Source organism: Pseudopipra pipra, chromosome Z (assembly GCF_036250125.1).
Source record: "Pseudopipra pipra isolate bDixPip1 chromosome Z, bDixPip1.hap1, whole genome shotgun sequence".
Taxonomy (NCBI): Eukaryota; Metazoa; Chordata; class Aves; order Passeriformes; family Pipridae; genus Pseudopipra; species Pseudopipra pipra.
In genome coordinates this window covers 24,558,017-24,585,913 of record NC_087581.1, presented here as the reverse complement: position 1 = coordinate 24,585,913, position 27,897 = coordinate 24,558,017, and the positions used below count along the sequence as shown (strand labels likewise).

Below are 27,897 nucleotides of genomic sequence, written 5' to 3'. Positions count from 1 at the left end.
AATCTTCTGAATAACTGTTTAACAGCTTAAGAATTTACCATAAATTTCATATTTTTCATATAAATACTGCGAATTTCAGCACAGTTGATTCACAGAGCCTGAAGGCAGTTTCTAACACAATTCAGATTCAGTTAAATGCAGTAAGTTTACTACTTAAACAGCTAAATATGAAGTTGGAGCTATGGATTTTCCTTCCATTTAACCTATTAGCATCAAAAGAAAGGTTTTAAGACTTAACAGGGATATCATGTGCAACTTCAAGAAATGAAAATTTGCCACCAAAACCAGTCAGGAATGTTACCCTTTCTCCACTTTGGCATTAGGAGTGGAAAGGAGTAACTGCTGAGGAGAAAGATACCAATTCATAGTATTTTCCCCATAAATTAACATCAGACTCCTGAAAATCATCCTATTGCAGTATGCAATAAAAATGTATCAATCTCTCTGAGCTAGTAACACTTTCTTTCTGCATGACTAGCATCTCACTGAGCACCAAGAAAACATAAATCCACGAAGTGAAGTTGCATACCTTAACTTAGTAATTACTGTTAAAAAAAGGCAAACATCTCAGAACAGTAACTGCCATTCAAACAGCGCAAAAGAACTTAAGTAAAATTACAAAATTTTTGCAGATTTAGCTTTGAAGTGTTTCTGATTTTCTCATCACTCATCTCACCTCAAAAAAGGGTAATTATTTCTTAACATAAACCATAAGAATCACTACTTCCAAAATTTTCTCTTTCTGTTCATTCACAACTGAATGCTTGATTTACATAAATCATACCTACAACTGTACGGCAGTTTGCCAATTTATTTCTAATTTATCACCCATATTTTGAGCATATATTTTATAAAAAACTTGCTTTTTACTTAGAGACAATCTTTTGCAAGACTTTCTTCTTTTAAAAAAATACTAAAAAGACTAGTATTGCAACATTTGACATTTAAATGAAATCTCATTTTGTGATCATTTCCAACTGTAAACTGCATACAGAAGGACTGCAGCCTACACATTTATCACAACTGTTCCACTCAAATCTCTAAGAACTGGAGCATTTTATGAAGACTATCTATCTTCGTATTCTTTCCATTGTTTCCTACTCTAACTTACTAATTCTTCTCAGAATCTTGGAGCCTGTAAACGGGCAGATTTCTGTCAAAAAGGCACCCTTACAGCTACAACAGTCTACCTAACTTGTCTAAACCAGACTAGACTTTTAGCGTCTAAACAAACTTCTCCCTTTGGTCTATTGAACAGAAGAGAAAGACATTCAGTGTTGATGTAACTTTCATATGACACAAAACCTACCACAAATACTTGGGTCATCTTTCTCCAAAAAGGTTAAATTATCTTCATTAAGATACAGATATTTAATACAGTCTGAATTCACCTAATTTAAATTTGCAGGAACCGAATTACACTATCCCCTCCAACTCCCCTTCCACACACACTTTTTTCTCCCTTAAAGATAAAGGTTCCATCTATTTCAAGCCTTTCTACCATCCAAGAATGTGCAGACTGCTCAAATCTTCTTTTAATTCTCTCTCAAAAAGAATAAAAAATAGAGTTTAACATTCTCCAGGAAAAAAAACAATCAAACAAACAAACAAAACCTCCAAAACCCAAAACCAAACCTAAAAACAAACCCACCTTCCAAGTTTCAAGTAATTTCTTTATTTGTCTTCTAAGTAAAGTGCAATTTTACAGAATCATTAAGACTGGAAGGGACTACTCAAGGCCACCCAGACCAATCCTCTGCTCAAATGGTCAGCTACCTGTTGGGTTTTGACTATCTATCTCCAAGCACAGCAATTACACATACTCTCTGGGCAACCCACTGTATTATTCAGTCACATTTACAGTAAAAAAGTGTTTTCATATGTCCCAATTGAATTTCGTGTGTTCAGTTTGTACCCACTTTCTCTTCTTTGGTCACTGATACTCACTGCAAAGATTCTGGCTTCCTCTTTGTCACTCTGTCCCATCAGATATTTCCAAGTTGTCTTTTTTTCAGGCTATGCAGTTTCAGCTCACTCAGTCTCTCCTCACACAAAAGATGCTTCAAATATTCGATGCTACTTTAAACAATTCTCAATAACTTTCTGAACTGCAGATACTAGAATACAATACCAAAGTACAGCCCTCAGCTAATTCATTAGAAAAGATGATGCAACTCCTCAATTAATAGCCTCCTGATTCTGTATGCAGGTAGTACATTCCATCTCATGGTTGGAAAAACTGTACATGACAATACTCTTTTAAGTCTGATAAAATAACCAAAACTCTTTTCAGTCTTTCTCATTTGTGTGATAAGAGTTTATACCACTATACAGTAAACTACCTTGCTCCTAGACATACAATGTTCTTGGTTGTGCTAAAATCTATGCTAGAAAAATAAGCACATTCTCCTCAGGTTCTGATCAGCCTTTGTAACCAACTTGTTCATTATTTACTGCTAAACCCCTGTGCTATCTGCAAATTCTATCAGCACTGATTTTAAACTTTTTTCCAGATCACAAATATATGGAACATCACTGAACCAAAACAGAACCTTTCTGAAAGACTAACTAGAAAATCCACAATCAGATAATTATCATCTAATTAGAGTTAAGTTTATAATCTGTCATTTAACTAGCTTAATATATTAGTGTAAATTATATTGCTTTTACTTAGTGATACCTAGTGATATACAGTGACAAGCCAAGCACCTTTATATAACTCTAACGTCTATCAGTCAGTCAAGGTTGTGTCTATCATTTACTGCTACTAGCTTTAACAATGAATAGAGAAGCCCATTCACAGGCCAGGATCCTTTATCCTGACAACTGTACAAATACTGTACTGCACTAAGTACTCTATCACACCTGTCTACATGTTAATAAATTAATTTAGCTTATGATCTCTTCAAAAATAATAGTAAATTTGTTTGATCAGCATATAAAATAATATAGTAATATTATATTTACATAATATATAATAGTAAATGTCAATCTAAAGGCTGACTTTATGCAATTCAGAAGGATTTGGACAAGCTCAAAATTGTGACTACATGAACCTCATGGGGTTCAACAGGGCCAAGTGCAAGGTCCCACACAAGGGTCAAGGCAATCCCAAGTACCAATACAGGCTGGATGTGGGGACTGAGAGCAGCCCTGCCAAGACAGGCTTGGGGGTGTTGGTGAACAAGAAGCTTTACATGACGTGGCAATGTGCACTTGTAGCCCATAAAGAAAACTCACATCCTGGGCTCATCAAAAGCAGCATGACCAGCAGGTTTTTTCTGCTCTGCTCTTCTAAGACCCTATCTGGAGTACTACGTACAGCTTTGGAATTCTCAGCACAGGAAAGAGATGGATTTGTTGGAGTGGGTCCAGAGGAGGGCCATGAAGATGATCAGAGGTCTGGAGTACCTCTCCTATGAGGACAGGCTGAGAGAGTTGGCATTGTTCAGCCTGCAGAAGAGAAGGTTCCAAGCAGACCTTATTGTGACCTTTCAAAACTTAAAGTGGCTTACAAGAAAGATGGAAAGAGACTTTTAAGGACCTACAGTGACAGGAGGAATGGTTTTAGACAGTAAATTCAGACTAGCTAAAAGGAAGACTTCTTTTTTTTAATGAGAGTGGTCCAACACTGGCACAGGTTCCCCAGAGTAGTGGTACATGCCACATCCCTGGAAACATTCAAGGTCAGTTTGAATGGGGTTCTGAACAACCTGATCTAGCTGAAGATGTACCTGCTCACTGCAAGGGGGTTAGACTAAATGACTTGTAAAGGTCCCCTTCCAACCCAAACCATACTATGTTTCTATGATTCTGTGATTTTTCCATAAAACTATTCTCAATTACCTGAATTATAGACAATGTCACATAAAATTAAAAGACAATGTTCTTTGATTTTACCTAGAAAAATATTTAACTGATAAATGGCCATTCCGCTTATGCTTCCAAACTAATGGCCAAAGTTTAGAGTGATCCATTTCCTGAGGTTTTAAACTTCTTCACCTACTTTCCCCAAAACACCCAAAAAATATTAATTGGTGCATATTTATCTACTTCAGCTTGAGGCCTACAAACAATAAGCCACGAAAAAAATGGACCTTGAACTAATAAGGTGTAATTTCTATTTGACACGTATGTTGTTAGAAATTGTACATAACTGTGTACTGCAAGCTCAACAATCACACATTTCTAAGGAAGTGAACCTTATAGTAAATCTTGTTTTCTAATAATGTACCATACACAACTAACGATTTTGTCAGGATTTGAAGAGTTACCAGGCACCTTTCCATGGATTCTCAAAGAACTGATACTGTCCTTTTCCCAATGAGTGTGGGCATCGTTAAACTCACTCTCTTTTACCACCTTGCATATTTCTACAAAACTTATAAAAACACAAGTGTCCTACACAACCCTAATGTTGTGGGATATCAGACAAAAAGTATCCAGTAGGTTGAAAGTCTATTAAGGAACCTGGTTTTCTGTCTTGGATCTGTAAACTAACGGGGAGAAAATACAAGGTTAGCAAATGGGACTTTGCCCAACTGGTATCAAAACAGCTCCAAGTGCCATCACCATCTTTTGTGGAAAAGATAATTGTGTAAGAATAAAAAAATGGAGACATGGAGGCAAAGAAAGCTAAAACATTCCTCTATGATGTCAAGAAGAGTATTTGAAATATTAGAACATGTGGGGGCTTTTCTGACCATTTCTTTTAAAAGCCTGCTCCCCATTACAACTCTACAGTAATGTCTATTTACCTTGTAACAGTTGACACCATACACCAAAAAGAGAGCAGGGATCTGCAGTCTTTAGCCTGACAGAGCTGCTACAAATACAGTCATCTTTTTGCAGAGCAAAACTACCTGGAAGTCTAATCTCAGCCAGCACAGATAAGAAAACAACTCAGAAGCTGCTTGTATTTGAAGCGTTTGCAATTCATGCTCTTGTATTTTCAGCACATGTTTCAATTTGATCCATCTTCATCATCAGACTAAATGCTCTCTTCATTTCATCACATGTAAAATGTCCTCTGAATGCAAAGCCAAGTAAAAATTTTTCTCTCAGATGATCATGCTTGCATCTTGTTGAAATCAATGAGAAAGTTTCACCTGATGAAGAATTTGCCTCTGCAAAGTCAGTTCTATTCTACTTAACTGATACTGAAAGGGTTAATGAAAAATTTACTTTCTAATTATCAAGGTCCCAGAATGGGATTCAGCTGACCAATTAAAGACTAGTGGTTCAGTCACATCCCACTGAAAAGTCACAAAGCAGTTCAGGCTCAGTCATTTTGCTGATCTGTAGCTGTTTTTTTCCTTTCAACATTTCTCTTATCCTATGTAATACAAACATGTAAATACATCAAACAAGGAGCACCTCTTAATAGATCTGTGTAGTGTGTCACACCAAGAGCCTAATTTCATTTGGGATTCTTCAGATGTTGCTGTAACATAATTAACCATGCAATATACAAAGCCTTATCTGCTGAACTTATTAATAGTAGCAGGTGTTTCCAACATACCAGGCGGCTCATGTCCTTTTATGTTGCAGACTATAACACACAAAGAAGGCATGTAGCAATGTGTTAAAAAGAGTTTCTATTTTCTGGCATAAAAAACATTGGAAAGAACTTTGATCAGCACTTTAAAAGAGTGTTAAAGAACTTTCTCCAGGTTTGCTTGGGTTCTTCTCTCTTATAACTTCTTCACCAAAGCATTAAAAGAAATCATATTTAATACATTTACATTTAAGATAGTCACATAAGATAGGAGATAACTAGATGGAGGTTTTTATAGAGATGTGAACTGAAATCTGTGATAGATTTTGTTGAATTACTTGTCCCAGTCACGGGCTTGAACCTCAGCTATTTTCCACCACATGACTGATGGATGCGCCAGAAAGCAAAGGGATTCAGCCTTTCCAAGCAAAGCTGAAAGGAAATAATTGGAAATCTGTTACATGCAACTACAGACTCTTTGTGGAGCAAAGAGACCCCAAAATCACACAGCATGCACAGTAAGGATAAACCTTGGCTATGCTGGTCCATTGGACTCTGAGGTGGGCCCATTCCAGGATGAGGAGGTCGCATACTCTTCATGGAGCCACAATGAACATCTTCAACCATTCCTTTTTCGTGCAAGCCATCAATAGACTGTGAAAACAAAATAAGTATTTATACAGAGATAATGTATCAATCCACTATAAAAATCTGAAGGACTTTAACTCAAAATCTAAACAAACACATGAAGAGTAAAAACAATGAAAACTTTTAACCTGGAATCAGACATCTGAGGAAAAACAGAACACCATTAGACTGCTTGTTCCCTGTTTCTTTTCTACCTTTTTTTTTTTTTTCTCTTCTTATGAACTGTTTGGCAATGGCAGGGAGGCAAACTGTCCAAATACAAACACACAAAGTGTATTGGGCTCATATTACAAAGCAGTGTAACACACACTAACTTATGAAAGTACAGCCTGTGGCTTCGCTTGAGTTATTTTTAGCACAAACTTTGCCCTTTCAGTCATTGCTCTACTGGAATGTCCCAAAAACTGTTTCTCTTCAAAAACAAGGAGAACATTGCAGGAGACAACCTCATCTTTACCGGCAAAAAACGGATAGGCAGTCAAGGAAGAGAAAACAATACTTGTGCTCCCTGTAGTTCCTGTCACCCCATTCACTCATCAAAAACTACAGTTCCCAGGGTACTTGAAATGCAAAACAGGTCCAAGTGCCCAAAAAACATGCTGAACGCATGCTGGGCACTAAGAAAGGCTCTGTTACAGAAACTGAAGGAATCTGAAAGTGAAAATAGGGGGAAAATAACAACATAAAGAAGATGTCTTAAGAAAATAATTAAGTTTTACCTAAAAGCAAAAATTACATCATACCCCTAACTAGGAAGAGCTTAAGCTTCTAACTTAGAGCTCTGCAAGGCTTTGCATTGGGAAGGAACAGCCTGACATCACTCTCTTGAGAAATATGCAGCTCTGCCCCTCTCTAACACATGCACAAACTCACACTAAATATTGCTCTTACTAAACCCTACTGTTAATGGAGATCTTGCTGTCTGTTTCATCTAAATCCACACTTATTTATTGAGAATTCTTTATAAAATGAGAGTTAAAATAACTTACTACAGTGGAAAATACAGAGAGCTAACCAAAAGAGAGTGCAAGAAGCTATGTCAACCCAGGAAAAAAAAAGTGACACATTTCTTATTTTTGAGTAATTTGTTTCACATGACTCAGTTTAAACAGAACTAAAGATAGGTCATGCCTTCTACAAAGTAAAAAATAATTCTAAATTTCAATCTGTAAACCCTTCATATAAATTTTCTACTTTCCATTACAATATTCAGATTTGACTGAAAGCACCTGTAAACATATGGAATTCTTTTTGTTGTTGTTTATCAACATTTTTTAAGGATTTCACTATAATTTTTCTGTATCAGAACTATGGGTTAAAAGGGGGAAAGTTATGAAAAAGGAGAAGTTAAATGGATTTTTCATGTTTCATTAAATCATTTAGTTGTCATGACAGTATAAAAATATTTTTGAAAAGAACTTGTATCTGAAAAACACGCACTACTCAAGAAGCTATTTTTGATTACAAGAACTAGGGATATGAAGCAGAAACATTGAGACAGATGACTGACACATTAAAAATAGTTCCACTTCGCTAACCAAATAAATCCCAATGCCCTTTTCTGAGGCATGAAGATCCCTCCCTCTCTTTGCCCCGACTTACAAAGATAACCAACACAGAAGAGAACACTGAGTTCACATTCTGCCTGCGCTAGCTGAGTAGTACAGAAACCAAAACACCTGTAAAGCTGGATACATTTTGTCATGGTATGTGTCAAGGACTAAATCTTTAGAGCCACCAAGAGGAGAAGGAAACTGCGAAGGAAATTTGATCTGATTTCCAGAACAGAAGGCTCTAGCTGGACACATCTGTGGTGTGACTGCTGGGTTTCATGGCACTAATAGGTGACAGCCATGAAACCTCTGTGAATCCAGGCAGCTCTGGATGGGACTACGATGGGACACAGCATGCATACATCAGAAGTACCAGCACACAGAGGGTGGGGAAAGGAGCTGGTGTTAACAAAGAACAGCAGTGAAGAGAAAAACAAATATGGGGCCTTTCACAAAGAGAACTCAAAAAAAAAAAAAAAATCGAACAGGAACAGAGAGGTAAAGAAACATGATCATACAATAAGACATGAATTGAAGGAATGCTTCTATGGAAAGAATTGATCAAAAGGACAGGGTTTTGTAAGATAAGTTTTACCCACATTAAAAAAACTGTAGAAAACTGAAATGCTTCAAATGTTATAGAAAGGAGTCTAAATAAAGGAAGAAAGGGGGTTGCTTCTGTGTGTTTGCAAAAATTATGCTGTGAAAAAAATGAAAACTAAATTCATTAGAACTCATTAATCAGTTTTTTACAAAATATGAAGATAGCATAAATTTCTTTGAAGACAAAATTAGTTTTAATGATCATACTGTTGCTAGTGTATGCAGAGACTGGTATTTCCAAGAATATATTTCATCTAAAAGCACTTCTATTGATTATGGACAAAACATCTAAAATAGGGAAGACAATTCAGCAGGGAACAGCAGTGGACCAAAAGAACTGAAAAACAGTTATTTTCTGTAACTTTTTTAATCACTGTATAGTTACAGAGTCAGAGGATAACTTCAAATCTATGTAACAGGTTAAAAATTACAGAAGGAACCTTACACACAATGTAATTTCTGCAAATTCTTCAGTCCTCTATAAATTATTAAAGCTATCTTCCACAATGACATTGTTGGGATACCAATAAAGCACTACGAGCCCACTGGGACACTTGTTTTATTTTATTCTTTTAATATGACAAAAGGAGAACAGGAACGTAAGACATACTCAACTTTGAGTAAACATTACTGTTTTGATTGGTCCCAGTAAGGACAAGCACTGAACAGGCCAGATATATAAGCAATGCTTCTAGAAAATAGAGTGAGGGATGAACTTCAACTGAATGCAAGCACACACCTACATTCTTGGCAGACTTACACAATGTCTAATGCATAAGAAGCATTCTGCCTACAGTGCTTTTACTCTGAATTTAGTAACAAAGGTCTTCTAACAGACAGTAGTACTGCATCATGGTTTGACCTATTTCCAGGTAAACTGTCCAATTACAGTGTCTTTCTTTCCATCCCCCTTCTTAAAAACCAACCAAGAAAACAGCCTTAAAATCAAAAACTGAGTACTGAACTAGATTTCTTCTAGATCATCTGTAAAACAAACAAAATTACAGAGATCAAACAGCAATGCATTGTCATGTAACTGCCACATAACTACACAGCATAACTGAATGCATCACTGATGGACAACCAGTCTGACTGTCGTTGCAGTAGGGAATTGGCCAACATTTCCATTAACCTCTTACAAATCACTGAATCACCATTTTACATGAGTTCTCTTGATTTTTCGAAGTTGACATTGATATTTCCTTTCTTTATTCACTAATGCAGACACAAACAAAACAATGCATGGAACATGCCTGCCGATAAATAAGGTGTTACTTCCAGAATCACAGCAGAACTGTTATGATTCTCAGAACGCCTACTGTGCATACATCTGTTAGCCAACAATATTTGAAATGAGAAACCATTTGCCTTCTGTTTTAATGGAACATCTAACATATTTAGTAAAAACTACCATATTTGTGAAGAACTTTTTCTCTCCCTTTTTCTCTCATTCACCAAAACCAGTAATATTGTCCATGACATCACGGTAATTCTTCTGCAGTCAGTAATCATTTACACCCCTTTACAAATTCATAAAAGAAGTGATTATCATCAGGTTACAATTAATTGAAAGAGAAAATAAACCAAGAGTTCACAGTACTACATCCACCCTCAAGTGAGAACCCTGCAACTTAAAAAGCTATACTTTTGTCATAACTAAGACATAACTAACCAGTTACTACACAGCTACTGTGTAAGAGCATACAGAAAGCTGTATCATAGAATCATGGAATGGCCCAGGTTGGAAGCGACCTTCAAGATCATCTAGTTCCAACCCTCCTTCCATGGACATGGACACCTTTCTCTAGACCAAGTTGCTCAGAGCTCCATTCAACCTGGTCTCATACACTTCCAGGGATGGGGGATCCCTGGGCAACCTGTTCCAGTGCCTCAGCAGTCTCATGTGAAGAATTTCCTATTATCTCATGTAAACCTACCCTCAGTTTGGCATGATTCCTCCTTGCCCTGTCACTACATGCTTTTGTAAAAAGTCCCCCTCCACCTTTCTTGTAGGCTCCTTTCAGCTACTGGAAGGTCGCAATGAGTTCACTTCAAAGCCTTCTCTTTTCCAAGCTAAACAAAACCAATTCTCTCAGCCTTTCCTCACAGGAGAGGTGCTCCAACCCTCTTATCATCTGGGTGGTCTCCTCTGCACTCACTCCAACTCACTCTGTCCTTCCTGGGCTGGTGACTCCAGAGTTGGATGTAGCACTCCAGGCAGGATCTCACCAGAGCAAAGGGGTAGAATCCTCTCCTGCTGGCCATGCTGCTTTTGATTCAGTCCAGGATACAACTGGCTTTCTGGGCTCTGAGCACACATTGCTGGGTCATGTCCAGCCTCTCATCCACCATCACTCCCAAGTCCTTCTCAGTAAGGCTGCTCTTGATCTGTCACCCCCTAGCCTGTATTGATACCAGAGGTTGCCCTGACCCACATGCAGCACTTTGCACTTGGTCTTTACTAAACCTCGCGAGATTCCCGTGACTCACTTCTCAAATTTGTCCAGGTCCCTCTGGATGGCACCCCATCCTTCAGGTGTGACAACTGCACCTCTCATCTTGCTGTCATCTGCGAATTTTCTGAGGGTGCACTCATTCCCTTTGTCTATGTCATCAGTGAAGATATTAAGTAATACTGGGCCCCTGAGGGATATCACTTGTCCCTAATGAGCTGTTGACCACTACCCTCTGGATGCAACTGTTCAATGACTTTCTCATTCATCTAACAATCCACTTACTGAATTAATCTCTCTAAAATTTAGAAAGAAGGATGTTGTGGGGTACTGTGTAAAAGGCTTGATCAGTTCAGACTAAAATCATATAACCTGATGTTTTGCCCCCAGAGGAACTTCCATGTGGATGTTGAGGAAAAGCAAGATTAGAGCAACCAATGTAACAATGCTTTCTTTTAATATCTTCCAGCTTCCAAGTATTTTTTCCTCAAAAGACTCTCTGAGACCGTTATGGTTTGTCCATTTAGTGGTACCCCCCAGAGACTTCCTAAGTACTTCTCCTTAAATGTAGTTGTCATGCATCCAAGATACTCTTCAGTAAAATTTGGAACTGTAAGTATTTTCCTGAAAATTTGACTGCTAGTCAAAAGACTACTTAAGAAACTATCAAGAAAAATAGTTACTTTATTGTTTCTATCCAAACTACATTATGTAAATCTATAGTAAATTTTCCTGTGGAGAGTTTCTGGTTACTAAGTGAATACACAGTACTTAGTTTTCATATTAACAGTCATTAAGTAAACATACTTTGGGAATTAGGATTTATTAATATCAATTTGTTTCAGCGTTTCAGCTATTGATTGATACTTTAGATTTTTTAAAACTTTTATGCATCATATTATTGTTTTTAAGCTAGACAAACATCTAGCACAGAACAAAGTTGTTTCACTACTTCGTTTTTTCATTTTAAAAGAACCACATCCCATTGCATATACTGGATGTGTACCCCACAAGTAATTGTGTAACTGGGACACTTTTTGTGCCATCTGCCATTTTTTACTCCATTTCACTAGAAAAAACAAAGTGTTACATTACATCATGACTTAAAGTCAAACTGGTTTACATAGCACCAAGTAGAAAAAAAACATGTATTTGGTCAAAATGCAGGTGGCTAACCAGTTTTTTAATTACCTGGAACAACACTGAAATAGTCTGGAAGCCCCCTTCCACAGCACTTCTTAAACAGACCCTTCCATCAGTCATCACAATACACTATTTCTGGGGTTGCACAGGGAAACAGACCTGAAAATTCATCTAGACTGAAAAAATAACCAAAATTTAATTTAATTTTTTTGGTTTTTTTCACTTCTATCACCTCAACAGACTCATTTGCTCAGTCATACACATGAAGACATGCTGGAACCTGTGAATGGGCAATCTTAGAGGGCAGCAAGGCTGTGAAGCGAGACTTATGAAGTTACAGTCTTTGTTCCAATATCACAGTCAAGGTAAAGTAATTTATTACAGCTATACTGACTGATGATCTTTGAATTAGCTATCCAGACTCTTTGTGGAGCATTTTTCAAAACATTTCAATGCCACCTCAGTGGGAGAATTTCTACTCTGGCTCACAGAACCTTGTGAGATGCCTTCTGAAGTCTCTGAAAGACCTTTGTGGGATGACATTTGCTGGTTTGTTTCTAATTCTGACATAGGATTAAATGGCTGATATAACAGGATGTATCAGTTAAAAACATAATGTGTGGGGCATTCAACCATTCTATGGAAAATTCCTGGTGCCACTGTCTTCTTCTACAGGTATGGAATCACTTAAAAACAGAAAGAAATCAGAGAATTTGAAGGGTGTAGGAACCCTGGCTATGAGGTCTGAAGACAGAGATCTGGAAAGCTGGGCTGTAACTGACCCCAAAACCAAAGAAATGCCAATTGCAAATGTCTAATCTGGCTAACAGCTAAATCACAAGCTTCAAGATTCAAATGAAAAAGTTGTAGTTACTGCATGTACTCTCAAGAGATTACACAGTTCAGTACAAATGGGCAGCTGGATGATGGCCTCCTTTCCTTCAGCTGTCTTTGTGCTATTAAAAATATATACTTCTTCACGTAAAAGATAGTAGTGTCATGTCCCTCCTGACTGGACATTGTTTTAATAAATGAAACTGCTTCATATGTGAAAATGTCAACATGAATAAGATGAGGAAAATTAAAATGTGTTTATATTACTTTAAAACTATTCTTATAAATTTCTCTATATGCATATAACAATTCCAAGTGGAATCAACAAGAGTTACCAAAGGGTTTTCAATATGTTGACTCTGTAAGCTGCTAATACGTATTTCTGAGTAGAACAACATCGCAAATGAAATTCTTCTAAACTCTAAATCTCTGGTACACAACCAAACAAAAGTGACAAGAGGAAAGAGACTGTTCTCACAGAAGAATTTCCACACAAGCAAGTATTTCCTCAAAGTAAAAAAGATTAATGACAGTCTAAGCACACATGCAATTTTAAGTGTTTAACAACCACCACTGAAGTCCAATTATTCACGTTTTACATGACATAGTTTCATAATCCTTTATAAGATGGAGTCTTCATTTTTAAACCACATTTTCAGTATGGAAGAGTAAACAAATTTGTAGAGAACAAACCCTTTAAGAGATGAAAATACTAGGTTTTGTTTTTTGGTGGTTAGTTTGTTTGGTTGTTTGGGGTTTTTTTTAAAGAATAACAATTTCATGCAAAACTAAAAACCATCCCAAAAACACATGATATGTACAAATAGACAAGAGGGAAAAAAAGAAAAAAAAGTGGTTAGAATAGTCTACCTTAGGGTTAGAATAGTCTACCTTAGGGTTTTAACACTGTAATTCATTTTTTCTCCCTAGTAATATCTATCTTACTAAGAAGTACAGTTTACAAACGAAGATTTGCAAACTATTAACTCTATAGTTCAAACTAGTCCACTAAGAACAAGGAAACTCTGTTTAATCTGATATGTGACTAATATTTAGTAATAAAGACAGAAGTAGGAGTGTAGCTGAAGTTTTGCAGGTGATACACAATGTGTAATAGCAGTTATGCAGGTTCTAAACGTAGTAAGTCGTTTTTCTGATCAGTGGAGAGAAGTTTAGGGAAATAAGGTTCACTTGTAAGCTATTACCTTATGCATTTGGTGGATGCCTTCCTGTGGATAATCAGTAGGCCCCATTGTTGGCATTGGATGAGGGACACTGGGCGGACCAGGACTTGGCCCCATCATGCTGTGAACGGAGCCAGGAGATGGCCCTGGTCCTGGGCTAGGTCCTAGAATCGGTCCAGGTGAAGGTCCTGGTCCAGGAGAAGGACCAGGATGAGGCATGGTGCCAGGGTCTGTAGGCGTGGACATCTATTTTCTGTCTCCTTTCAATTAGCAGAATAGGTCTAATAACAAAAGAAAACAAAACAAAAACAAAACCACAATTTCTATGTGACATTAGGGGCACTGAAAAAAATTTAATAAAATCTACAGGCAATTGTTACTCACAGACACACACACATGCACGCTGTCATCAGCAGAAAATGCTTAAATGATCCTTAATGTTGCCCATTGGCTTGCCCATTCTTCTACAAGCCCAACAGAAGGATAAAGATCCTGATAGTTCCCCGTCCATTTCTGGATGTCTGTATGTTACTCACAAAAAAACCCAGTTGGTATGCTATGAGAAACATCTACCAGAAACAACGGCAGTTGAACCAACTTGCTAACATCAGACACGTCATATGGGGTCAAGCACAGCACTACTAAAAGCAGGCAAGACAGTGGGGCGCCTCTGTGACCTATGTGTTCAAAAATCTCTCCCTGAAAAGCGACAACTGCCCTGAAATCCATACTTATAAAACTCACGGTAACGCAGCAAAACAAGCATTAAGAGGGTTATCAAGACTGTTTTCTGATCTTTTTTTTGTCTGCCCGAGAGACCCACAGAGCACCAGCAGTGACAGCAGTAGATTTAAATATGGCTATGCTGCTCCCAGTCACCCCTCACCAAGGCCAACAGCTCTGGTGCGGAGCCATGGATCGCAGCAAGCACGGCTGGAGCAAGGGGAAGCGCAGGAGAGCACCAACACCCATGTGAAGCTGGCAGCTTGCCCTTGAACAGCTGACTCGGTGTGAGTGGAGCCAGCAAGAATGGCGGCTGCTCCCACTCTCTCATAAGGGGCCCAGAGATAGTGAGAGGAACCAGGGCACACTGGCAGGGCTCTGAACACACCCAGCAGTTGGTGAAGAGCGCAGTCTTACTACAAGTAACCATTCCCACAAGTATGGTTTTGACATGCCTCAGAGCTCATTTCCCCATAACTGCACCAGTCACCAGTCACAGCAGTGTCAGAAGCCTCCAGTCAGCCAGATCTTCTCATGGTAGATGTAGCTCTCCGCGACCCAGGTTGCCAGGAGTGCCTAACGCCTCTCCATAAGGCTGGGACTGACAATCATTCCTTTCACAGAAGATGTGCTGTTGTCAATGAGCTGTGTCGCCAGATTAAGGAGCCAAATGACAGAGCGAACAAGCTGTACAGCATTCATGAGAATCAGCGAGAGCTTGACATATAACTCTCAGAGATGCTACAGTTTCAGGAGTTTCAAACCTCCACTGAGGTGAAGACGCAGGTGGACTCAGAATCCTGTGATACAGTCAGTCAAGAGGTTACTGCTCACAGCAGAAGGAAGGCTCTTCCTCCTGAAAACTTGAAGATGACAAGTAGGACTGATACCTTTTACAACAGGCATGAGGCCCTGGAACTGGAACGACAGTCAACTCATGAGGTAGACAAAGGTCCTTCTGCAAAGGAGGAGCCACCTGGGGCAAGACAGCCTACCCCCTCATCACAACTGCCCCAGTTAGGAAAAAAAAGAAGGGTAGTTGTCACAGATGACTCCCTTCTAAGGGGAACGGAGGGCCTGCTATACAGACCGGACCAAAACCACAGGGAAGTCTGCTGCCTCCAAGGGGCATGTGGCTCCAAAGCTGGTGTCATCAGCAGAATTTGTGGTTTTTTTGATCGTGGTATGGTCTGTACAACACCTGGTCTTCTGATACCTGAAGGGATACAACTTTCTCAAAGGGGGAAAAAGTGCTTTAGCATGAGAGCTAGCACAACTCATTGACAGAGCCTTAAACTAGGTTGGAAGGAGGGAAAGGGCAAAACCAGGTCTGCCAGTGATAAGCAATGGGATGGCAAGCCAAAAGTTGAGGAACTGAGTGCTAATAAGATCAATCTGCTTCACAAGGTGCTGGCTACAATGAACCATACTTGAGATGTTTCTATACCAACATACACAGCATGAGGAATGAGCAAGAGGAAGCATAGGCCCAGTCCCAGATATATGACATCACTGGCATAAGTGAGACCTGATGGGATGAGTCCTGTGACTGGTGTGCCATGATGGATGGTCACATGCGCCTTAGGTCAGGGTGGGCGAAGCGGGGGGTGATGTAGTTTGTAATGGAGGGGCTGGAATGTATGGAGCTTACAGCCGGCAATGGCACAGTTGAGAGCCCCTGGGTTAGGACTACGGGACAAAAAAATAAGGCAGATGTCATTGTGGGAGTCTACTGTAGAACACCTAGCCAAGACAATGACACCAATTCTTCAAGGAACTAAGGGACACCTCCAAATTTGTCCTTATGGGTTACTTCAACTTGCCAGATGTTAACTAAGGACACCACACACCTGGCATAAACAAGTCCAGAAAATTCCTAAAACAGCTGGATGCTACTTCGTGGTTCAGGTACTAAGGGAGCTGACTAGGAAAGATGCCCTCCTTGATTGCATGCTTGTTACAGTATGAGGATGGTCACCTCACAAACAGGGACAGAGACATGGCAGAGAAGTGTAATGCTTTTTTGCCTTCCACACCGATGATGGTCTAAAGGGGGGGTCACAGTGCCCTGAGCTGAAGGACCAAGGCTGTGATAATGATAAACTCCCAGCTGACTCTGAAGTTAATGAGGGATCTGCTACGCCAGCTGGACCCCTATAACCCCATGGGGCCTGATGGAATACATCTGAGATTAATCAAAGAGCTAGCTGCTGACATCATAAGGCGCGTCTCAATGATTTTTGAACAGTCTTGGGAATCTGGAGAGGTCCCAGTTGACCAGAAGTTGGCTAACATCCTAATTTTTCAGAAAGGAAAGAAGGATGATCCTGGAAACTACAGACCTGTCAGTCTCACTTCAGTCACCAGCAAAATTACAGAGAAGATTATTCTGAGAGGTATTGAAAAATACCTGAAGGATAATGCAGTCACTGGTCAGAGCCAGCATGGCTTTATGCTGGAAAAGTCTTGCTTGTTAAACTTAATTTCCTTTTATGATCACCCACCTGGTTAAACACGGGAAACCAGGTGATGTCAACTTTTTGTATTTGAGTAAAGCTTTAGAAATTGTGTCTCACAGCATCCTGGACAAAATATCCAGCACACAGCTGGATAAACACATCATGTGATGGGTGAGCAATTGGCTCACAGGTCGGGCACAAAGAGTTGCAGTAAATGGGGTAACATCAGGCTGGTGACTTGTCACTAGTGGAGTTCCACAGGGGTCTATCTTAGGCCCAGCACTCTTCAACATAGAATCACAGAATGGTTTAGGTTGGAAAGGACCTTCAAAACCACCTGGTTCCAACCCCCCTGCCATGGGCAGGCACACCTTTCACTACATCAGGATGTTTAGAGCCCTACTCAGCCTGGCCTTGAACACTTCCAGAGATGAAGATCCACAACTCCTCCGGGCAACCTGTGCCAGTGCTTCACCATCCTCACCATAAAGAATGTCTTCCTAAGCTCTAATCTAAACATGCCCTCTTTCAGTTTAAAACCATTGTTGCTTGTCCTGTCACTATCTGCCCATATAAAAAGTCCCTCTGCCTCCTTTTCATAAGCCACCTTAAGGTACTGGAAGGCTGCAATAAGGCTGCAAAACCTTTTCTCAAGGCTGAACAACCGCTCCTTTCTCAGTCTGTCTGCACAGGAGAGGTGCTCCACCCATCCCTCCTCAACCTCATGGCCCTTTTCTGGATCTGCTCCAAAAGGTTCATGTGTTTCTTGTGCTGAGGACCCCAGACCTGCACAGCACTCCAGGTAGTGTCCAGGCAGAGGGCAAATAGAGGGGGGAATCACCTCCCTCAAACTGCTGGAACTGCTGGCCACATTTCTTTTGATGCAGCACAGGATGTGGTTGGCTTTCTGGGCTCCAAGCACACACCGCTCATCTTTATTGACTTGGCTGCAGGACTGAGTAAGTTTGCAGATGACACAACATTGGGAAGAGCTGTTGACTCCCTCGAAGGCAGACAGGCCCTACAGAGACCTCCACAAATTAGAGGACTGGGCAATCACCAGTCATGTGAAGTTTAACAAAAAAACTTCTAGTGCTAGATTCTGCAGAAACCCTGGATGTTCATAGAGACTGGGGAATGAGATGCTGGAAAGCAGTGCCATGGAAAGGGACCTAAGGATCCTGATGGATGGCAAGTTGAATATGAGTCAGCAGTGCCCTGGCAGCCAGGAGGGCCAACCATGTTCTGGGGGGCATCACGCAAAGCATCGCCAGCCGGTCGAGGGAGGGGACTGTCCCGCTCTGCTCTGCACTGGGGCAGCCCTGAGTCCTGTGTGCAGTGTTGGGTGACACAGTATAAGAAAGACAAAAAGCTATCACAGAGCATCCAAAGGAGAGCAATGAAGATTGTGAAGGGCCTTGAGGAGAAGTTGTATGAGGAGCAACTGAGGTCACCTAGCTTGTCCAGCCAGGAGGAGACTGAGGGGAGACCTTACTACAATCCACAGCTTCCTCATGATAGAAGTGGAGGGGCAGGTGTCGATTTCTTTTCTCTGGAGAACAGTGACAAGACACAAGGGAATAGCATGAAGTTGTGTCAGGGAAGGTTGGATGCTGGATATCAGGAAAAGGGTTCTTCACCCAGAAGGTGGTTGGGCACTGGAACAGGCTCCCCGGGGAAGTGGTCACAGCACCAAGCCTGAGAGAGTTCAAGGTGCGCTTGGACAACACTCTCAGTCACATGGTGTGATTCTTGGGGCTGCTCTGTGCAGGATGATCCTTGTGGTGTCTTCCAACTCAGGATATTCTATGATCGTGTGCTTCTATGACTTGAAACCTTGGGACCCTGTTTTCTTGCAAGGTAAGTCATGGAGGTGCCTGTGAAGGTTCTCAGTTCAAAACACTAAAGTCAATAATTAGTTCCCTACAACCCCACAACACGACCACAAAAGGAATCAAGTTATCAAATGTTCACAACTGCAAATACCATGCCGTAACTTCCTCTAAGAGACTTACTGTTCAGCTGTATGAAGGACAACACACATTTCCACACAACAAATAGTTCTTACATGAGTCAATCATCACAATACATTGCAAAATCTAAGACTGACACTCTCACAACTGAGTTGCTCTACATGTTATAAGCCAAATTCAATCCACTTAACAAGGCAGATACCTAGCACCACCACCACCACCCCAGAAAAATGTATACAGAACCACAGCACAATAAATTACAAAACTATCAGCATATAGTATCCAAAAATGTTAGTTCACAAATGACATCTACCTACATCTATGCATTAAAACGAGTATCAAAATCTACACTTCTATTCACCTCTACTTCAAAATCAACTTGCTAGTTTCCATAAAAACTGGGTCCAGTTGCAGCTTCACTAGTTACACTGCCATTTACATACACAGTAAACATGTTCTGTACACAAATTTGAAAATTTTTAAATTCTTTTTAATAGGAATAGCAAGTGCCCAAACTGTTAGAAACAATAATTACCAGAGGTGAATGTTGCACCACTTACACCAGACCAAGTTCCTTCACCATCTTTCTTCGAGAGAAGACAAATTCACCCCATCTCACATAATTCTGAATTGTCTTAAACACACACGTATTCAGAGATCAGTATGTCAAAGAACATACTTCATGAAAAAAAAGTAATTTATAAGATCTATATCAGAGGAACATAAACCATTGGAAAATACTACTTAATTGCAAGTAATAAATCCTGTCTGAAGACAGCCACGGAAATAAAGAGACAAGGCAATTTTCTCTGGCAATAGTAGTCCACAAAATTAAAACAACACTCACTGCTCTAAGCCAGAACACATCATAAATGGCCCTCTCAACTAAGGATCTGCTCCCAGAATGTACCTGTTTTAATATGATTTAACATGTTTCAAAAATAGCTTAGTTTGCATTTATTAAGTCTGAGATTGTATAAAAAACCCCATGGAAATTAGGCACCCTGCTCTCATTAAAATTCAGTAAGAGCTAGGTATCTAATTCCTCTAGGTCCTTACCAAAGTCTCATTAAAGTCAAAGCAAAAATCTACAAAAGGACAATAGGTGCAACAGTGGCCAGGCTCCATGCAGATAGCATTGGTATTAGTTTGGCTAAATTCTGGTGCCAGCAATGAAAAAAGCAGTATGAAGCCAACTCCCTGCCAAAGTTAGTGTTGACCTATTTGTTTGGACTGCTTTTTAATGAGTAGTGCCTGTTAGAACTACAAAGTGAGGGGGAAGAAGGGCAAAAAAAAAAAAGTAAATGTTTCCAACAGATTACAAAGGCTACAGTAAAATAAAGAAAAAACAAACAATCCATCTTATTGTTCCAAATGACAAGGCTGCTGGCCCTCATTCTCAAATGCATTACATATTGTTCAATTGTTTCGCAAGTGTCCAATCTTACAATTTTCTCAAAACCCTCATGAGAGCACTGTTATTCACAGGATTTCAAAAAGGATGTATTTTTTCCTGAACTGTAAGCCTTTATCACTTCTTAGTTTTCATTTAAATCAACATGACCAAATCTCTTTTATAAACAGTCCCAAATGAAACTACTGGCAACTGAATTAGCTGTGGTGAATCACACAGCTCTTCCCATGGTCTGAGAGAATTTCTCCACCTCTTCTGGACACAATTAGAGTTGAGACAGGGAAGGGGAAAAAGCATCTATCAACTGTCAATGTAACTTTAGCCAGATCCAAATACAAAGAAGTGCCACAAACCCAAGAGCTGAAGATGGAGACTTAGGATCTTTGCTCAACTACTTCAAGATCAAATGGTTTAGGACAGTCAATATCCTAAACAGAATCTGAAATAACATTCCCTAAGCATAAATGTTTCTGCACTATCATTTCATATACACCTAGAAAGTTTTGTAGATGTAGCTAATTCAATGTACAACAGGGTCTCCATCAATTCAGTGTGTCTATTACATATATATTTTAGTAGAAACCTGCTACAAACACAAAGGTAACAAAAGTATGGGGTTTTTTTGCATGAGGAAAATATGCAATATTAGCAGATCCCAAACTAAAACACAGCAGGTAACAAACCATTTCCATTACTTTGGAATTCAAGACCAGCTGTACACCCAAACAGATCTAGGGATTACAGACTGCTTTGAAAGGGCACACACTGAGTCTAAGAACAGATGGAGCAGTAAGAATTTATAATTCTTCCAGCTAGTTCCCTTCACCATCCAATATAACTTCTGCCTTTCCTGTCAGCCTAAACTGAACTTCAGCCAGAATGTTTTGGCCAGATCCCCTACCTTAGATACATAGTGGAAAGTAAGGAAACTGTACCACTTAGCTTTGATGAAAAGGAAATATGGACCCACACAACAGCTACAGAGATACTGCAAAGCTGACTGTAACTTTGTCTTCATGGAAAAATAATTACAGTCTACTTCTTCCCACACACCTCCAACTGGTCATGATTCACAGGTTGTTTTGAAAAGATATGTGTACTTGTGATATGCTACAGGCTAAAGTACTTGTGATATGCTATATGCTACCTTTATTACACTACCACAGAAAGTATAAAATGATACTGTCACTGATTTGTATTACTTGCTTAATCTGCTAATCAAATTAATACATTCAAAGTAAAAGAACTGATTAGTAACAACAGTCGCTCATCATCATTAAATAACTTATCATGCTTAGAAGTAAACTTTTATTGCTTTGTATTTTGTATTGTACAACCTCACAGGACGTTCTTCATTAACTTTTATCATGTTTTTACTATTGTCATCTGATCAATAAACAGGTTTACATCAAACAACAAAAAACCTGTGAAGAGTGAAATCTTCAACTAACTTATATTCAGTTCACATAAGAGAAGCCAAACACACTAACAGCTGAGATCCTGCCTTTGCATACTCATCTGAGTAACTTCACTGTAACTTGAAAACCTTCTGTAACGGAATTTGTAGTTTAAACTACAAACCACAGAACCAGAAATGCTGCACCTTGATTACTTATCCAGACATTTAGGCCAGAGAAAAAAAAAAACTCTGCACACTGCTTTAGCTGCTTGTCTAGCTATCTACCAAAAACTGTTGCATGCACCTCAGCAAGGCTAGCAAAATGAGTGGTGTGCTTATACCAGAAACTTCATTGTGGAGTACTGTAAGATCCCTTTTCACATGCATGGAGTTTACTTTAGGACGATAGTCTAATACTCCCCATCTTCAAATATTCTTGTAGAAATTCTTACTTCTGCTGTGTAGATGTTCCAGCTTTTCACAAAGCTCAACTTTTCTCAACTACTCTAACTTACAGCCTACCCTCTTACAAAATGCTAAAATTGGCATCAAAAAATGACTGCCTAAGAGCTGGGAGGTGAATGTACTGCAGACTGTCAAAAGGCATAATCACAAATCAGAGTTCACTCAAGTTAAGCTAAGCTATGCTGCCGGACACTACAGCACAGACATATGATCCTTTCTGATGGCTTTGCTGCAGAAGACAGTAGCCTGGAGGAAAACAGAGCAGATAGCTGCACTGAGAACTCTTAACTGCCATCAGGCAATGTCTAAGATCACGCTCATGTTTGCTACATATGTCAATTCCACTTTCAGGCATAGAAAACTGATATATGACACCACTCAGTGGTCACAGATTTAAGTTTTCATACCATGAGCTTTACTACAGGTATTAATCACAATTATTGAATGTTGTCTTCTCATTTAATTCTAAAAAACAAAAGCCATAATGAGAGGCAGGCAGAAGTAAAGGAATGCACCATATTCCTGAAAGGCCTTGCCTTTACTTAAACAGGGAAGAAGAGGAGAAAGAAGGGAGAAGATTGGTTTAAATACAAGTTAGTTACTGTAAAATACCAATGAAAAGATGAAAAATGTGTTAATTCTGTAACAACAAACTTATTTTTAACATTTTCTCAAAGGCCCCACCTCTAAATGATGCATCTGGGTACTCAAACACTGAAGTGATACATAGGAAATAATCTCTGCCAAGTGGAGACAAACAGGAAAATTTTTACAGCTGAGAAGTTATGACTTTACATGTGTCAGAAACAAAGAAACTTTTCAGCATTATTCTTCTTATTCTGCTACATTTACAAACTACCAAAGCTGTGTTAAGCCTTACTTCTTTCCCTTATTCACTCGTCCTTATTTTATCTTGGAAATAAGGCATGAGTTTTCTCTGTTGTCAATTTTATGGCAGGTGATCTTTATGCCACAATATTGTGTTTCCTACTCCACTAGAGGATCAAAAAAATAAAAACTACTCAGATACACTTCAAAAGTGAGGGAGCTCCAGGAAACACTCTTTACACATAAAGAACTTCAACTGCAGCTCAAAACACACAGAAACGTAACAGGCATTTTGACAAGTAATTTGCAAAAATGTTCTCAGTCATATGAAAAGTCTGCTTCTGAAAAGGATCACTAATTCACAGCAATATTACTAATTAGGACTGTGAAAAACAGGTAAAAGTGTAGACACTTTTTTAAGTTGCTACTGTGCACATTCTGACCTTAACTTCAAGAGTCTAACAAAACCTGAGAAAATATACCTGCAGATAGTAATTTCAAACAGGCCTTTGTCAAGAATACATTTAATGTGTAAGTATGCTAGCTGGAGGACGTTTTCTCTTGTCAATTTTCAGGCCTCAGATGTTGGTGAAAGCATTTTTCAAATTTTACAAGAAACGCTCACAGACCACTTCAGAAATGAATAAAAGAAAAGATCTAAGACTGCTTTGAACAGAGTCTTCTGGCACACGTTCTATGAAACACCACAGAAATACCAGTCCTAAAGCTGAGACATAACTCATGAGAGAACGACTGCATATAATGAAGCTTTACCCTCACCTCTGGCAAGTCCACATATTCTGTATGATACTCTTTAATTTTTAAATACTCATTATCCATACAGTCTTTTTGTTTTCTATTACTGATATACATGGACATAAAAACCCGCCTTAAGGCAACCTTATCCTTCTGGTACACAACTTTTTTTCCCTAGAATAACAAAAGGACAAAAGAAACAAAGTCAAAGACAGTAATAGAGCAATTAGGTTCCCAAAGAGAAAGTGTGCCTGTATTTGCACAACAATAGTAATTTATACAGAAGAGATTGCTCCACCCCGAACATGTAACTGGTATACTACCAAAGGAATTAAATTCCGGTAGAGAGTTTATCGTCTGAGCCTTAAGGGCTTTGGTTAAAACCAAGAAAACTAAAGCCAAAAGGAAAAGAATGCAAACGGAACAACACTGTGTCACAGACCCCAGATCAATTTTTTTTACTGAAAGCACGAAGAATACTTAAACGGTAAAAAAATCCAAACAAACGAAAAATCATCAACCACCTTATCTCTTCAATTCTTCAATTAGTTACTTACTTACCTACTCATATTTAAATATTCATAAAAATACATCCTAAAAAGAGCGGCGTTAACATCTAAGTCTGAATATCAAACATAAACGGCAGATGCCAAAAAAAAAAATTCTGGGTGATCTGTGTAGTCATGCAGACAGTTAGCCACTCCCTTTACTTGACCACAACTCACGCTTGGGGTGGGGAGGGGGGGAAGGAAAAACAAACCAATCGGTTAACTGTAACTTCAGATGGAGTTTAGAAGAGCTGTAACTTTTCCAGCCGTGCGCAGTTTGTTGTTCCACCATCATAAATTTAAAGGGAGGCGGGGGGAGGAGACAACATAAGAAACTCCATTTCGCCGCGCACCGCGGGCACAACGGCAAAGGACCCGCGACCCGGGAGCCCCGGGGGGCGGCGGGGCGAGGGCGGCCGCTCCCTCCGTGCGCGGCCGCACCGCTGTGCCCGCGGGGTCCGGCCCTGCAGGGCGGGCGGCGCGCAGGCCTCGGCGCCGGGCAACCCGCCGCCTCCCCGCAGAGGCGCCGGGGCGGGCGCGCACAACCAGAAGGGCCCTGTTTTCCCCCCCCGGCCTTTCTGGAAAGTTTTCTCCCCGGTCGACAGGCTGTAAAACGCCCCTGCCTGGAGATGCAGCCCCGCTGCCGCCTTCTCCCGCCCATCCCCGAAGCAGCGGCTGCGGTGCCCGAGCACGGCCCCCGTACCTCTGAGGCGGCAGGCGGGCGGGCAGCCGGGTCATGCCTCAGGGCTGGGCCAGGCCCGCCTGCCCGCCTCTCCTTCCCTCCGCCACCATGTCACGCCGACCAAACATGTCTGTGCGCCTGTCTGCGGCGGCGGTGACTTCCTGATCCGCCGCCGCTCGCACAGGCGGAGGGACGGGAAAGGCCACCCCCCGCCCCCGCTGCCGCCTCCCCGCTCTGCCCCGCAGCGGCCCTTGGACGGGCTCCGCTGCCCACTGGCCCCGCCCGGCAGTGTCTGCAGCAGCGCCCCGCCGCCCGCCCCCGCCTCCGGCAGGGCACAGAACTTTTCCAGGTGCCAACCACCGCCGTCCCCTCTCCCGACATAGGTGCAGCCGATCTGCGGATACCTGAGCATCCGCGCGCGTGCATCCTCGCTCCCGCCCGGCCCGGTTAAAAAAAAATAAATTTCCGCGCACACCGGAAATAAAACGCTTTTTTGCTTGGCAGGCGATTCCAAAATTGTAGCGCATGTTTTGTTCTACTCCGCTTGGAGGGCGGGATTTCTGCAGGGAAAACGGGAGGGCTACGACGACACACGCTATTTTGGGAAGTGAACCGCGACACCTTTACAGCAGGAGTGACTGCACAGTTAAAAACAGGAGACCTAAAAGCAACAGGAGCCGCAGTCTGCCGGCCGAAGTCCCAGCCCCCGCTGCTCCCCCCTCCCCGCTGTGTGCAGTGCTTGTGACAGAAAGGCAGGGAGATGATCCGGATCATGGCCTCCCTGGCTCTGCCGGGGAACGCCGCTACTCTCCTCGCAGGCGAGACCGCTCTCTCGCGCACCATCTTCCTCCCTGCTCGTGCCTCCCTACTTCCCCTTCCTCGGCTGGGTCTGCGCCAGCGTGTGCCACGGCGGAGAAAAAGCCCCGCCGCACCGCGCTCTGCCGCCTCCGGACACCGTGAACTTCACCCTGCGACCCCCGGCAGGCGCGGCGGGGCCCCCTCGGCCCGTCCGTGCGGGCTGTCTCTCCCCACGATCTGTTTCTGCCGTGCCCGCGTCGCCCGCAGCCCGTGACACGCTCGCTGGGCGGCAAGACCGAGAGTGCCGCTGACTCACGAGTCAGCCACCGGCGACGCCGCGGGGCTTCTGTCGCTCCCGCCCCGGAGATCCGCATCACGATTATTCCAAAATAATACCGGATCAAAACTTTCTTCTCTCCACCCACTGGGACATATAAATATTCGGGAGGGCCAGGCGCCGGGGAAGGTGGGGAGAGGAAGCAGGTGGCACGGCGGCGGCCGGGACCGGCGGGGCCGTGCGCGGGGAAGGGCAGAGACGGAGAGAGGGAAGGTGGGCACGGTGCGAGCCGGCGCGGCCGCCGACAATGAAAGACCGTGCCGGCTACGGGGAGCGGGCGGGGGGCGGACCGAGTTGTAAGTTGTATTTACCTTCCGCCCGGGCGGAGCGCCGTGCTGGGTATCGCTCCTCTCCCCCCTCGGTGAGTCACCGAGCCCGGAACCGGAGCGAGGGACTAGATTACCAACATGACTTCACTGGTGACAGCCATTCCCTCCTCTTCCTAAACTCCTGCCCCTCCTTCGGCCCCCCTTCGCGGACGCCACTGCTCAGGAAGCGGTGCTCCCATTGGTCCGCCGGCCAGGGAGTGTCCGCCCCCCTGCGCGGAAAGGGCTGTTCTATTGGTCGCGGCGACTGTCGCTCAGCCTGGCGGCCGGGGGGGGGTGTGTGCTCCGCTCGGCTCCGCGGTGCGGGGACAGGGGAGGAGGTTGTGCCGTGCCGTGCGGCGCCGTGCCCCGTGTGTCTCCGCCGCGCCCCAGCTCGTATCTGCTGGGGGGAGAGAGGGGCAGCAGCGCCTGCCGTGCGGAGGCGGCGGCAGGGCGCCGGCGGCACTCGCGGGAGTAGTTTGGGGAAGAGGTGGAGAAGGTGCCGGAACTGCGCCGTGCCCCTGCCCCGCTGAAGGAGGGGGCAGGGGTCCAGGCTGATGGGCTTGAGGTCTGCAGTACCTGGCATTTGGGCTCTGTGTGTGTGTATGTGTGCAGGGCGGGTGTCCCCTGCCTTTAAAAAAAAAAAAAAAAAGTCGGGAACAAAAACTTGGACGCCCGCCGTCCTCTCTCTCAGAGGGTGCTGTCGTGGACAAGAGAAGGAATGCCGAGAGCATTCTAGCTGAACCGGTCTCTCATGCGGGCGGCGGCTCCAGCGGCAGCCCCGGGGCTGCCCGCAGACCCTCCTGGGGCAGCTGCTTGAGTGTCGGCGGAGACCGTAAAGCCGACCGAGAGGAGAGATCTCTCGTTATAGTGCAGTTATGTTTGTTCCGTCTTGCTTGCTTTCGTCCGCGGAGGTTTTTACAGCTGATATAGAAGTACACTTTCCAGCTCCGCGTGCTGGTGCCGTACTTCTGTGTGGGTTTTTTGTGTTGTTTTTGATGGTGGTGGTCGTGGTTTTTTGGGTTTTTTTGGGGGGGGGGTTGGTTTTGTTGTTGTTGTTGTTTTTTGGTTTTTTGGGGGTTTTGGTTTTTTTTTTTTTGTTTGTTTGGGTTTTGTTGGGGTTTTTTGTTGGGTTTTTTTTATGGTGTACATCGTTTACCTGGTTTGCAGGGCTGCAGAGCTCTCACGTTGTTTGCACAAGCTAGCTGTTCGTGTAACAGGCGATTGAGTACTTCATTAAAGTACTGGGCCCGCCAGTTTAAAGGGGTTTTTTTGTTGAATACCAGTTTTAGAGA

General features: G+C 42.0%; 1 protein-coding gene across 5 annotated transcripts in view; it reads right to left on the bottom strand.

The window, feature by feature from the left end:
• SMARCA2 (SWI/SNF related, matrix associated, actin dependent regulator of chromatin, subfamily a, member 2) overlaps positions 1 to 26,763 on the bottom strand; it is a 119,320-nt gene extending 92,557 nt beyond the window's left edge. Inside the window, exons 1-3 of one of the 5 annotated variants that reach the window (XM_064641635.1) lie at positions 26,609 to 26,763; positions 13,937 to 14,196; positions 6,028 to 6,151 (exon numbers count right to left, since the gene is read on the bottom strand). In XM_064641635.1, the coding sequence (XP_064497705.1) occupies positions 6,028 to 6,151; positions 13,937 to 14,161 (349 nt within the window). In that variant the 5' untranslated portion in view covers positions 14,162 to 14,196; positions 26,609 to 26,763. Of the gene's footprint in view, positions 1 to 6,027; positions 6,153 to 6,273; positions 6,334 to 13,936; positions 14,197 to 25,183; positions 25,331 to 26,608 lie in introns of those variants that run through there. The other 4 variants (XM_064641636.1, XM_064641638.1, XM_064641639.1 and 1 more) reach the window with 4 other exon arrangements.
• Positions 26,764 to 27,897: the final 1,134 nt, after the last annotated feature.